At 42.4% G+C, this 13,862-nt stretch overlaps 1 protein-coding gene and 1 long non-coding RNA gene across 3 annotated transcripts in view; one reads left to right on the top strand and one right to left on the bottom strand.

The window, feature by feature from the left end:
* The first annotated feature begins 386 nt into the window (after positions 1-386).
* On the top strand, positions 387-13,676 carry LOC144013291 (uncharacterized). 2 transcript variants are annotated; one of them, XR_013282201.1, is made up of 4 exons: positions 387-506; positions 12,486-12,865; positions 13,300-13,392; positions 13,492-13,676. It is a non-coding gene; the product is annotated as an uncharacterized LOC144013291 (long non-coding RNA). The 2 variants fall into 2 exon arrangements; XR_013282202.1 differs by lacking the exon at positions 12,486-12,865 and having other exon boundaries at positions 391-506.
* plch2a (phospholipase C, eta 2a) overlaps positions 3,528-13,862 on the bottom strand; it is a 41,540-nt gene continuing 31,205 nt past the window's right edge. Inside the window, exons 15-23 of the mRNA XM_077511933.1 lie at positions 13,335-13,517; positions 13,054-13,161; positions 12,733-12,857; positions 12,567-12,651; positions 11,067-11,213; positions 10,870-10,949; positions 6,601-8,054; positions 5,494-5,522; positions 3,528-3,645 (exon numbers count right to left, since the gene is read on the bottom strand). Coding sequence (XP_077368059.1) covers positions 6,672-8,054; positions 10,870-10,949; positions 11,067-11,213; positions 12,567-12,651; positions 12,733-12,857; positions 13,054-13,161; positions 13,335-13,517 — 2,111 coding nt within the window. The 3' untranslated portion in view covers positions 3,528-3,645; positions 5,494-5,522; positions 6,601-6,671. The remainder of the gene's footprint in view (positions 3,646-5,493; positions 5,523-6,600; positions 8,055-10,869; positions 10,950-11,066; positions 11,214-12,566; positions 12,652-12,732; positions 12,858-13,053; positions 13,162-13,334; positions 13,518-13,862) is intronic.

The raw sequence follows: 13,862 nt of genomic DNA, 5'->3' as shown, positions 1-13,862 counted from the left end.
TGCTCAACTTAATTTGGGTGGAATGATGACTTTCTCCAGTTATTTCGTGTGCATCCTTTCATCGACTGCGAAAAAACTATTCAATGCATTAGGGTCTATTTTTCCTGTTGGAAGCAGTACAGGCAGTGGCGCTCCTGCCATTAGGCGGATTAGGCAAATGGGAGCAAAAGTGGCGACAGGGAAAGGAGAAGTTGTTTTTAAAAAAAAATCCTTTTATCAGTCACGTAAACTTGCGCCTTCTGTTTCAAGTAAAGCATGGCCAGCCAACCACATACCTCCTTTCAGATGTAGCTTTGATTGACAACTACGGCTAGCCAATGGCAATCGGGATTTGAGACGCGCGCTCGATCTGGAGACGTGCATTAGCCGAATTTACTTCCGGGTTAGATAGTCGCGCGCTTTCGCCGGCCGGCGCTGACACAATGACCACCAAACGCCAAATCTCGATCCAGGATGACACAGTTGACTTTGCTGGGAATCAGGCGTCCACTAAACAACGTTTACAAGTGAGTGGCAAACTTTTGTTTTGATTAGTCAAGCCCCACAGGCAAGGTCGTGCTTTTACTTGTGGATTGCTACACTCAGCTGTTGCCTACTTTGTATTTTCACTGTATCTTTTTTTTCAATTCAATAATTTTCTTATTTTGAATAGGTAAAAAGAAAAAAAAAATAGCAATATGTATCAACAGTGGCTGACTGCCAACTTCATAGTGTCTTGCTTAACAGTTGAACTTGTATTATTTTATATTTCAATTTATTTTAAACAAAGACTAAAACTCAGGGTGTTGTCAGTTTTATTTTGCACTTTTGTTTATTTATTAGAAATTAAGCCTGAATTAGAGTGAGTTTTAGTGTGATTGTAAATTCTCGATTGCATTGCAGTGCGACTTTTCTGCCCTTTTCATAAATAATCAAAAATTATTTGAAAAATGTTGTATCAAAAGCATTACTCGTATTAGTCAAGAGTTGAGTTGTTGAGCACTTGTACTGGTATCGGTCTGAATAAAAAATAAAAAATAAAAAATTGGTATCAATTGAAACATGCCAAACTTTTACCATGAATGGCACTGGAAAGAAAGTGAGAAAGTGGCAACTGGTCGCGTAGTACAATATTGTCGGTCAGCATCAATAAAACAAGGAAGTAGACAATTGAAATTCTTCGAACCCCAAATGACTGCATTCTTATCGTTACAAATGAAATATGAAACTATTCAAACATTTTCACAACAGTTGAAAGGTGGTTATGATGACATCCAATTAGCTCTGCACTTTTTTTTTTCAAGTTAGTCACTCATCAGGACTCAATCATTGTTTGTAATGTATTAATTTAATTACATCTTGTTAAATTAAATGTTGTCCCTAAAATGTTTGCACAAGAAACTGGCATGTCAGTACAAACAATACAGCAGGCCGACAAATAAACGTGCTTTGTTTTAGTAGCATGAACAAATGACAATGTGATTCTCTTGCATGGAAACACCAATAAAGTGTCCTACAAAAAGTTTGGGACATCTTGAAAAAAAATGTGAGTAAAATAAAATCCCATCCATGGGATCAATAATACAGTGCATATTAGACATGCAGTCACCTAAAAGAGGCTAAAAAGGAGTAACCGGTAATTCTCTCAGTGCTGTGACATGCTACAGGTCAAAATCATCGTTGCATTACAATAAATCACCACACAAACGAATTGTATCAATAAAAACTTTGATCTTGCATTGTAAATATATGAACATAGAAACTGCACGTTTAAGTTTCACATGAAAGCAATGCCATCGCTCTTCTAATATTGCTTGATGGACGAGCTACAAATAAGAATGCAGAGAAGAATCTCACCATTTTGTTCCTAAAGTTCCGATTATACATTTCGGGGTAAATATTAAGAAGAGATGACCCGACTTTACATATTGCTACTGGATGTTTTCCTCCTAAAATACAGATTATTCGATCAAAGTCATCATCATAAAGAGTCATTTAAAAAAAAAAAAAAAAATGTAATTATCACTAAATGTCATTTCATATGTCAAGGACAATGTTTGTGAACGCAGAATGTGAACAAAGCTACCTTTTCTGAACTCAAATCAATCAAAACACTTTTTGGAACCTTTTCAAAAAAAAAGTTGATGGCTCTGCGGGTGTTCTGTTCAAAGTATCCAAGTTAGTAAAGCGGAAGTTTGTCAAGGACGTCCCCGTTTCCGGGCTGCGGCGAGGCAGAGAAATGTCTTGACGATGTAGCCAGACTGAGCATGTTGGGGCTGGCGCAGGGACTGGTCGCGACGCAACACGCCCCTTCCGGATTTCCCCTCTCCTCGATGGGGCAAGCACGACTTCCGTTGACGTTATCAGGATGAGCAAAGCTCGGGTTGCCTCGAATCGCGCTCTGCAGCCGATTCCTTTCCTGGGCCTTCTTAGCTCGATTGGCGATGTATCGCACTCGGCTTTGGCTCCTGGAAGACGACCTCCGAATCGATTGCGGCTCATCAGCGGATTCCTCTCGATATTCGCTGGGTGGGTTCTGACGAGCAAAGTCGCTGGCCTTAAGCGGCTCCACGTCCGTCAGCTTCCGTAGCTGCTCCGTCAGGTCGCTGTTGGGTCGGGCTTTTGCCGGGCCGGCCTTTCCAGTCGCTCTGACGACGAAGCTCCGACTGATGCTACGGTACTTGCTGTCGAAGTGACACGAGATGTCGTCGGACGTGAGATCGCCGAGACTTTTGGATAGCGACGGCGGCGTTGCGGCCGACGGAGTCCGCTTGAGGCCTTCCATGAAAAGCCGACTCCAGGTATGCCGTCTTTGAGCGAGCGCGTTCGTCGGCCCGACGGGCGATAGCGGGCGGGCGGACGCCGGCCCGTCTTTGGAAGGCGCACTCTGCGGAAGATTCGGGTTGGACTTGCTTCTGTTGACTGGCGGGCTATCGAAGGAGACGAGCGGCCAACGGTGGCGAGGGACACTCGTTTTGGGAAGATTCTTTCTGGCCAGGTTGGTCAGGGACGAGTCGATGACGGTGTCGCCGGAGGAGACGCTGGAGGACGAGGACATGCTGTCCCGATGGCTTTCCGGCTCCAGCTTGCTCCAAAGGCGGTCGTTCAAAGTGGCGTCCGTGCGCACTTGCGGCACGAGCGACCGCGCCGTCGCTCCAACGTGGCCTTGGCTTTTTGTTCTTCTTATCGGTCCGCACGATGACAGAGTGCTGTCGGTTCGAGATGCACCTGCAGGAGTTTCCACATGCGCCGCTGCAGCAGAAGTTTCCAATCTGGCCTCAGACTTGACCGCCACTTCATTGCTTGCCTCGTCCGCAAGCGCTCGCAGGTTTCCCCTCTGGATTTTGGTGCGCTCCAAGGATGATCGCGTACTTCCGATCGTTTGGGGAACGCGGGTGCTCTCCGTCTGGAGATTTGGTTCAGCGGAGGTCACCGGGAGCGACAGTGTCCGAGTAAATGTTTGGAGTTTTTGGTTTTCTCGAGTTCCTGGACCGGGACTGGCGGCCAATGGATTCCAATCAACTGTCAAATGGGATTCGGCGTCGGCTGGAGTGGAGGACGACCGCGGCAATGTTGACGAATGCTGTAAAGAAAAGTTGCAATGTGTCTTTGTAGCATCCCTGGAATTTGGTGCAGGAAATGGAAGTGGAGCAGTTGGCCGCTGTACTGTGGAACAAAAAGAACACAATTATAAACTTGATTATTTCAATATTCTTAACATTTAGATGTACTTAATGTGAGTGCATTTAACAATTGCCTTGCTAATTGGGATAAATACTGCATTTGTCAAATATGCTCACTCTAAAACTACTGGAATAGTGACGCCTATTTGCTTGCCAGAAATTTAGGTACAGTCTTCCCTCGCTATAACGCGGTTCACTTTTCGCGGTCTCGCTGTATCGCGGATTTTTTTTTTAAGTGCAATTTTGCATATTTTTTTTAACAGTAATATACCCATTTTATAAAATTTATGAAGGTTTGAACATTGTCAATGTTTGAACAAGAGAGAAATGTGAGAACATGTAAATGCCTCAATGAGAAAAGTGTATAAATTGTGCGGTCGGGGATTTTAGAGCCTTAAAACATTTATAAGAGTTGTGAAACATAAAGCTAACTACTTTGCGGATTTCATTTATCTTTTGGAACCTAACCCCAGCGGAAAACGAGGGAACACTGTATTTAGTACTGGAATACAAATAAACACCCGTTAGCTCATCCATTTTCACATTTCGCAATCCCGTTCGCTCGCGGCTGTTTGACTGGATTTTGACTGATTTTGCAAGGCCCACAGAATATTGAGTTCGATTGCTATAAAAGCAAAAGAAAGATTAAAGTCTCTTCTTTCATGTTTCTATCTGCTTCCGTTTTGCAGCAATTAGCATTAGAAGAGAGCTAAGTTTCATCAGTTTTCACAAATTATTTAAAATTTTAAGCTTTTTTTTCTACATGGCCCAGGTTGATCTCTGCTCTGCTGCCACCTGCTGGCCGTTTGTGTAATAACTACCATTTCTGCAACCGTTCTTTGCAGTTGAGAGGCTGCATCAAAGCCTTCTGTATGTTCTAGCATTAAAAAACAAAAAAACGTATAAATACGTCTTTGGGACACTTAAAACATTGGAAAAAACACGTATTTACACGTTATTGGGAGTAAATGAGTTAGTTACCTATTTTTCAGGTAAAATGCATGCTCTATATATGTTTTGGGGTTCCATAAACATTCTTCTTATTTCACCTGCTTAACTGTTATTCTATTTTTGTTATTTTTTCTTCTTCATGCATTATGCATGCAAAAACGTACAGTTTTTGTACATTAAATCCTGAATAATGATATGCATGTTTCTAAACACATTTTTGCCCTGATCTACAATGAAATAGGTTGGATGTCGTCACATTGCAACAACACCAAAAACAAAACAAAACATCACAAGGGATGTTTACAGAAGGAATTGCGTTGCTTTTACTTGTTATTGGACTTCTTATGCTCGTCATGGATTGTGCATAAACACCATGTTGAAACACGGGTGTCCATATGTGCACTTGGCACCAGGACACCCGAGGCCGCCGTTGGATGATCGACTTTGTCGTCGTGTCATCTGATTTTCGGCCGTGTGTGGTGTTGGACCACTCAGGTGAAAAGAGGGGCGGAGCTGTTGATCACCACCTGGTGGTGCGTTGGCTCCGATGGTGGGGGAAGATGCCGGCCGGTCAGACCCAAAACGTTTTGCTGGGAACGTGCGACGTCACAAAGAGTTTCAATGCGCACCTCCGGATGGATGAGTTTGTGTTGTGCAACATCGAGTATGTGAAAACTAAGAGGGAAAAAAAAATAAAATAAAATACTTTCAACTGTTTAATTCAACTCAACCTTGACAAAGAAAAGCACCAAGAAGATACTTAAAAAGTAAATGGTGGACAAGGAGGAAAAAGGTGGGCAAGATGGAGAGAAATTTGGGTGAAGATGCACATTAATAGTCTTATGGAGTATTTGAGTTTGTGTGCATTCAGCAGGTTTACCTGGTTCTGGTCATCCCCTCAATTCTGCACTAGGAACAGAGAGAGCGTGCAAAGGGAAAAACAGGAAAAAGGAGTTCAGCAAAAACTGGAAAGAAAAGGAGACGGGGGCTTCCATAGAAAAGCATCGATTAATCGAGGTCCGGAACTCGGTCGCTCCACATTCAAAATCACCCAGACAAATCGGAGAATTTGATTTGAATGAAACTTGGCAGTGATGAGACAAAAATAAATCTCAAATTGGAGTTTGGGCTTGCGAGCTGTGGCCCACCGAATTTTGATGGGTTTTTTTGGACAAAGGGGCGTGGCTACCTTTCTTTGAACTTTTATATCCCAGGAACTACTGGGTCAATTCAACAAGGATCCAAATCTGTAATCATTGAGAAAATTAGTGCATATTTGAGTAACTTGACCTTTTCACCTATAACTTGACCTGACCTTGAAATTCACCTTGTGGATGATGTGATATTTTCCCAGACATACGTTTCTGAAATGTTTTTATTTTCTTATTATTTTTTACAGTAAGGAGTCAAAGTATCCATACACTCCGACTTTCAATGAATATTCAACTTTCAGTGAATATTTAATGAATATCTGAGTGAATAGATACTCTGTGAAAGATCTGCGAAACTTTTGAAAAAAAATGTTAAGGTCACGTGATCCACAAGGTCAATTTCACGCTCAGATAAAACAAAATATGACTAAAATATGCATTAATCCTCGTTTCATTTGCTTTCCAACAATTCCTATTTTGTGAAATTGACCCAACACTGTCATTCCTTTTGCCTGATTGACCTAAAAACATGAAATTTAGTCGTGTCCCATCACTAATAACAAACACACCAAGTTTCATTCAAATGGAAATGTGCTTGGTTAAGAGGCACTCGGTGATTTGGCATTCAACGGACCATCATGGAAATGAATTCGATAACCGTTCAGCATTGAAAAGAGATCGTCGCCTGCAAAAGTAAACCCCAAAGCATGTCAAACGTCACCAAAATGCCTCCAGAAAACACAATAAATAGGGCCACAAAAACTAAGCTAAAAGCAAAACTGAACTCGGATGCCTGCACTGAGACGACTTCCATTCATAAAGAATTGAAAACTTACCAGTTGTGTTATCTGTGAGATGTGGCAAGTATCAGATTGCACATTTTGGGCAAAGACAAACACAATTTGAATCAAATATTTGTGTTAAGAGTAGTCACTTTTTCGGACATACTTTTGGAAAACGCGTTTAAACAGCTAATTGTTATATTTGAAATATGAATTTGGTTTTCGCTTACAAGGGGAGCAAATAGGAGAATTAGAGGACAGGAAGTGGTGTGGGCGGATCTGGGATCTACTTGAACAGAACGAAAAAATGACCTTCTACCGTACTGCATGGAGGGCAACGACACAAGATCCCAGCTGTCCTTACCAGCGAAGAAGAGTGGTGACTTATGACGCAACTCTTCCATTTTCTGGGCGAACAGGGCGTTCATCTCCCGCTGAAGCGTGCCGACCGCCCTCTTGCGGCTGTCAAGGACAGAACCTCGAGGCAGCACCGGGAGCGAGTCGAAGCTGCTCAGGCTGCCAAAGCTGTCGCAGCTGCTGCTGTCATCGCTGAGCGAGAGTCTCGGACTGCCGTCGCCGCTCGCGTATTTGGCCACCGCCGCCTGGTGCCAACGCAGGTCGCTCCGATAATCCGCTGGTGTGATGGTGTTGGGAAAGCGTCGACGGGGAATGTTGCAAGACAGGACGTTCCTCTGCCGTTCATCAGGCAGAGACGTGCTGGGGATGTGCTGGGCAGCCAGCATTTGCCGGGCTTTGGATCTGGGGAACGGCTTGGGTCGTAGGAGCGCCCGGGTCGAGTACGGAACTCGGGCCTCCTGAGAGCGGGGAAGCGACCGCGAGCACGGCGGAGAAGCTTTTGGTCGGCCGTGAGCTGCGGGCTGAACCATTTTCTCGCTCCAACAATTATTTGCGTCCCGGTCGTCCGACAATTTGGACTTCGATCCCCGCCTTTCCTCAACACGACCTTTTCTTTCTGCGTCTGGACTCTCCTCGCACGTGATGCAGTTGGAAGACATTCGCACCCGGCAGGAGCCGTTAAGCGAGACTCGCGCAAAAACCGCATCAGGGTCGTGAAAACGCAGTCGGCCGGCCCGTTTCAACGGCTCGCTCGAAGGACGCCGATGAGCAAAACGAGGCCTCTTACCTTTACCCTCGGCGTGAAAAGTCCCATTGGTGTCGGGGTGTTCCCATTGGCCCTTGGCTTGGCGGGACTCGCCATTGCGGAGCGGCGGTGGTGTTGGCCGGTGAGAGGAGGAAGCGGAGGCCTTGTCCTCGGACTCTCGGTCCTCACTTGTGCCCTCCGAGTTGCAGTCTTTGGTGTGAAGGGCCACCTCGTCGAGGCCCTTCTTGACTTTGGGCTGACCTTTGGTGGGCGCGCTGGCGGTGCGCCGCAGGAGGTGGGCGCCGAACGGCGGCTTACGGCCGTGCTGTGCAGCAGCATGGCTGTCGAGGGAGGCCTGCTTTGGATTTCTGTGAAACAGGCCTTTTATGCCGCTGGCTGCTTTGGCCTGATGAAAGCACAACAAAACACAACAACTGTCAAACACGCGCTGAATTAGCAAGTCAAAAACAGAAAAGTCAAAGAGGACACGGCAAAAGTAAGAGCTGCCGGAATGCGGATAACGCCGGGACACGGCATTAATGTATAACGCACAGTCTTACAAAAGGAGTCAACATGCTCATTCAGTGAAAACATCCACATGGACTTTCCTGGGACACAAAACCGATCGCTCTCGATTGTACCACATGCTTCCTCTCAGTGAAATGAAATTACAAGTGAAAAAGTGTCTCACGACGACAGTCAAACAAACACACTGTCAAATGGGGAGTGATATTTACTTGAAAAAGTAACATTGTATTTGGTGCAAATATTACCGTAAAGGCTATGCACAATATAACAATTCTATCAAGTGCGTATATAACGCATTGAACACTTTTTTTTTTTTTCCTAATTACCGTATTTTCCGCACTATAAGGCGCACCTAAAAGCCTCCAACTTTTTCAAAAGCTGACCATGCGCCTTATAATCCTTATATATGGATCAATATTGAGCCGCAACAGGTCTCGCTGTCAAGACGCCATCGGTGACCCTGCAAGATCGGAGATGCCGCCATCTTGGATCGCTGGCTAATACAAATACTTTACCTCAGAGAAAATAATAAAACAGCTGTTTATTCATTTTGGAGTTGTCAGAAAGCTGCTTTGTAATCTATTCATAAAGTTTGACTGACCTGACTGACTGTTTTGTTGACATCCCCTTTAGCACAGCACCATCTAATGGATGCATAACGTAACCTCAGCCTCTATTTTAGCGCCTTATATATGGAAACATTTGTAAAATATGTCATTCGTTGAAGGTGCGCCTTATAGTGCGGAAAATCCGGTAATACCGCAGTTGCTAATACTGCACAGTACTTGAGTACAATGTCCTTGAAATTCAAATTGCGATTGTTTCCTGAGCCCAGAAGATGCACAATAAGTTTAAAAAATAACAATGACAAGACAAACAGGTAACAATGTGACGACTGTGACGGTCTGCTTGCGTCCAATATGAAACAGAATCGTTCCAAAGTAAATGCAAAGGAACTTTTGAAAAATCATGTGAGAAGTAGATCCAAGTAGTCCAAGTGTTGACACTGAAGTGACGCTAACAGTGATGAACAAACAACAGGGACGAAAACAAGTCTTGTACAAACGGATCTGAATGGAAAAACTAAAAAGTTCTTTCAATGTATGTAACTTTACCTGGAAACGACGACAAGTATGCTAATGATCACTCGGGTATTTCTGTAGGTGAACTTAAAGTGTCTATAGATGCAAGCTGGTTCATTTTTCACTCACAAACTCAAAACAGTATTTTTTGCTCAGCAAAATGAAATTGCCATTGATTTATTTCAATCCATTGGGGGCAATCTGTTAAAAACTATGAACTGCCCCTTACCACAAGAGTCAAGAAAAAGAAAAAGGCTCCAGCCGGAACGCGAGTTGTGTCTAGGATGTACCCACGATCCAAAACAGATTCATTGAAATTCATTGAAATCCCATTTAGTTTTCTGCTGCATCAAAGCCTTCTGTATGCTCTAGCATTAAAAAAAAACAACGTATAAATACGTCTTTGGGACACTTAGAACATTTAAAAAAAAACGTATTTACACGTTTTTGGGAGCGAATGAGTTAAAAAGGAAAGGTCAAGCAAGCCATCTAAAGTAAAGTTCCATTCGTTCGAAACAGTTTTATTTCCCCCACTTAATATAAAATGAAATTGGCTTTTTGTGCAGAAATTAATGTATTAAACGTTATTAGGGAGGTTATATGAAACCTGGAAACTTATGGGTCTTATATATGCAAGCTTTATTCCCAATAAATAATTCAAATTGTCAGACATGACAGTGAGAGACTAACTAGAAGTCAAGTCTACAAAGTAATCCGGTTTAAAATTCGTTTTAATATACCAGATGTATTTCAAATGATGACATAATCCAATTCAATGCAGGAAAAAAAAAAAAAAGGAAGCTGGCTAGATTTCCAAATGAACTTTTCTGTTTTCAAACAGCTTTAAATGTGAAAGAGTTCTTCAATACATTGGATCTACTTGATGGATCACGGAAAGTGCAGATAGGTCAAAGCTTCAATAACTCATGCCAGGCATGAGTTGCTCTTTTTCTGTCAAGCGGACGAGCGGGATTTGTGCAGGGCGAGCGAGCGAGCGAGCGAGTCAATTGGGCTCATGCAAGGTGCCGACTGGCTGTCACTACACCTGAGCTTTGAGTGGCAGCTTCAACGTTCCTAAAAATGTCCTGCTTCGAAATGAATCGTTTGCTAAAAGAGGGGTCCACTGGAATGACAGACAGACAGACAGGAAAAAAGAGAGAGAATCAGACAGGAAGAGATGAAAAAGAAAGGAAACGCGTGTGGTGCGAAGGAAGATAAAAAGCAGAAAAGTTCTTGGAAAAACAAGGTTGAAACAAGGACAATATGACAAACAGTTTTACACGTGACTGGAAACGCTCGAGTGCACTGAAACAGAGGAAGCAACACAAATGTTTTATAGCAACGGCTACATTCTTTCTTCAAGTTGAAATTCCAACAACAACAACTGGCCCTGCTGGAAGCCTCTTGAAAACAGATCCTTTTATTTATTCATTCCTCTGTGTAGATTACAAACGATATCTGTATAGTTTGAATTTGCACATCAGGCCTACAACTCAGGCGGGTAATCAAATCCGATCCACTTGTCAACTTATTCTAAGCATCTGAAATCGTCATTCAATAATTTTCAAATGTTGAATGGGGAACCGACATGGCTTTCACGGAAATACCTACCTTACCAGTGATGTCATGTACAGCTATGTGAACAAAGATGGAAGCCTCCTCCATACCTTCTAAGTACACATGGCGATAACCTGCAACAAACGCGTCATTTCTAAGAGAGTCTCATTGCCAACAATAGGAAAAGAAAGAAGATCTCATCCAGCCTAAACGACAAAACATCCGCAAGCATGTGACGAGTTCAGCCTCACCTGGCATCATACTGTTGAAGGCGATGGTGCGCTGCCCGATGAAGTCCTGGCCAATGGGGTCGTGGTCCCACACCAGGAAACGCACCAGGGTCAACTCGGGCATGTGGACTGTAAACACCAACGTTTCCTCCCACATCGGGTTGAAACCTAAAAAACAGATTTGGGGTGTTGAAGGCACAACAGGAGACATGTGAAAAGTTAACAAAAACAATAGAGACAAGTGAAAGTACAGTCATGAGAATATCACACAGCTCAGCCGTGATCAATTATTGAGGCTGTGTGTGTTTTTTTTGGCTTGCTTGCTGTCGCATGCGCACTTGGACTCCACTCGTCAATAATACATCACACAAGCAAGCCCGATCGTGTACTTTTAACATGATCCTGGAAAATGAGGATGATTTCTACTACCTTTTGATTCTCTCTTAAGATTCAGTGAGCAAACAAGCAGAACAAAAAAAATGCAGCATCTTACTTAGCCAAGAGTGAATTTTGCTGGAAGCCGGACGTGTTATTTTGCAGCCGTCTGGTCTGCTTTACCAACTAAACTTCCACAACTGACCTACATGTTAAAAGGTAAAACAAAAGTTTCACACTTGTTGAGAAATCCCTGATGATGATGAAGTGTGAAAAGCTTTAAGTGGATAAACTTTTCCTGTCTTTAGAGACATTATAAGACAAATAAGCAACTAAAACAGAAAATATGCAAGATCCAATATGTAGAGATTCATTTTTGGCTATCTTTTGTCTTCCGTTTTTGGATTTTTTTTTTTTTGACTTAGTTCTTCATACATACTTAGACTTTTCTGCCAAATTGTTTTTGACAATTTTATAAACACATTATGGTCATTTTCTGCATCTCTTCTTTTTTTGAACATTTTATGGCTTTTTTTTTTTTTTTACGTTTGTTTCACATTTGCCTTGAAAAAAATTTTTTTTATATGACATTTTGCCAATTTTGTGGACATTTTATGGCAATTTTTGTGATTTCTTCTTTTGTTATTGGACATTTTATAGCTACTTTTTGAATGCTTTTTTTTTTTTTAAATAAATGTTCAGATTTTTTTTGGGCAATCCCAAAGATATTTAGGGCAATTTTCTGCCTTTTTTAAATAAAGATGACTTTGACTTGACTTTTATTTTTGGGACATTTGATATTATGGTTATTTTTTTTAATGTTTTCTTTTCTGGTAATTTCCTGCTTTTCCTCTTCAAGTTTTTATTTATTTTTTTCTTCCCATCTATCTTTCGTCTCTCTTTTTCCGGCAACTTACAAATATGGACTCTGACGTTTATTTTAATATTTAACTTAAAAAAAAATCTAAATCATTAATTCATTTATTTAAAGAATATGTTATCTACAAAATAAATATATAAAAAAAATATATAAAAATCCTAATTTGTACTATTTTATTTTTTTAGAGATCCACATGAGAGGGACGACAGTAAAGAGCCACACGTGGCTTTTGAGGTGCAGGTTGCAGACCGCTGCCATAAACTCACCGTTATCATCCACCACTCGAGTTTGTTCCTTAGCGCAGTCCACGGGAAGGCCAATGATCTCGACTTCCACAAAGGGATCAATGATCTGACATGAGACAGGAATGCAGTATGACTATGATGTCATTTGACCGTTTTATCCATTAATTGTGTCTGAAAATGTATCGACCTCTCCTCTGTCCCCCAACATGGAGTCTTTGGGTTTGGGCAGCTGCTGTCCACTGATGATCTTCAGCACCAGTTGCTTCTTCATCTGACCTGGCAGCGGATCTTCCGAATTTGGATTAAAGGCACCTAAAAATGTACGTTAAAAAAATGATGGAAATAAATATTTATCGTTTTACGTGAATGCTAGGACAGCAATTTTCACTCATGCGGCGTTTAACTGAGGTCCGGTTCAATACAGACATGTCGTGAACATGAAAACGAACTTATTACATGTACAGCACTATGAGAAAAATGCAAAATATTTCACGGTATGCGCGCTCACCTTCACACATGCATTTGGGTTTGAGGATGAAGCCACAGTTGCCATTGCTGTAGAATTTGGCTCTGTTGAGTTGAAGGACTCGACCCTCGGACTGGTAGTTGAGGGCAACTGGAATGACAGCCGTTCCGTTACGACTCTTCACAGGAGACTCCCACAATGTGTGATGACATCATCATCATCATCATCGTGCTTTTCATTGATTCTAGATCCACTTTTAAGACAAGACGCCTTTCACTTTATTTACAGACGGCCGCGTCAAAGCAGAGCGCATGCACGCGTACCAAGTTGGCAGCCTGCGTTCCAGAAGGGCTGAGGGTTGAAGTTTGAAGAGTCGACGCGGTAAGACGAGGGGTAGATGCGCGAGAGCTGGCGCTGGTTGAAGTGGTTGAAGGAGCCGACTTTCTGCTGCATCACCTGATGGCCTTTCGTTTCACTCAGGGATGAAACCTGCCAGTTGCAGTTGGCTAACGTCGATCCACACGCGCCACAAACACAAACAGAGAAGCGAGTTCGTCCCATTACAAGCCGGGATTATTCAAGGAATGATATCGCTTGCGCATTTGGTTGTCAGTGAGAATCTATCATGGAAATAGAAATGAGAATAAAGAAATTGACACATTGAATGAGGTGTCTTCTGTATATACTACACGATACTATACTATTAGGGATGTAACGATATCCAAACATCACGATACGATAATTATCACGATATTGTGGGGGCGTTGGCGATATTTAAAAAAAGATCACAATATTGTAAAAAAGAGAGGTCATACTAAAAAAAAAAAAAAAAAATTGTGCTTTTGTACATA

Source organism: Festucalex cinctus, chromosome 2, assembly GCF_051991245.1.
Source record: "Festucalex cinctus isolate MCC-2025b chromosome 2, RoL_Fcin_1.0, whole genome shotgun sequence".
Taxonomy (NCBI): domain Eukaryota; kingdom Metazoa; phylum Chordata; class Actinopteri; order Syngnathiformes; family Syngnathidae; genus Festucalex; species Festucalex cinctus.
The sequence above is the reverse complement of the archived record's forward strand: the minus strand, read 5'-3'. Positions and strand labels throughout refer to the sequence as shown.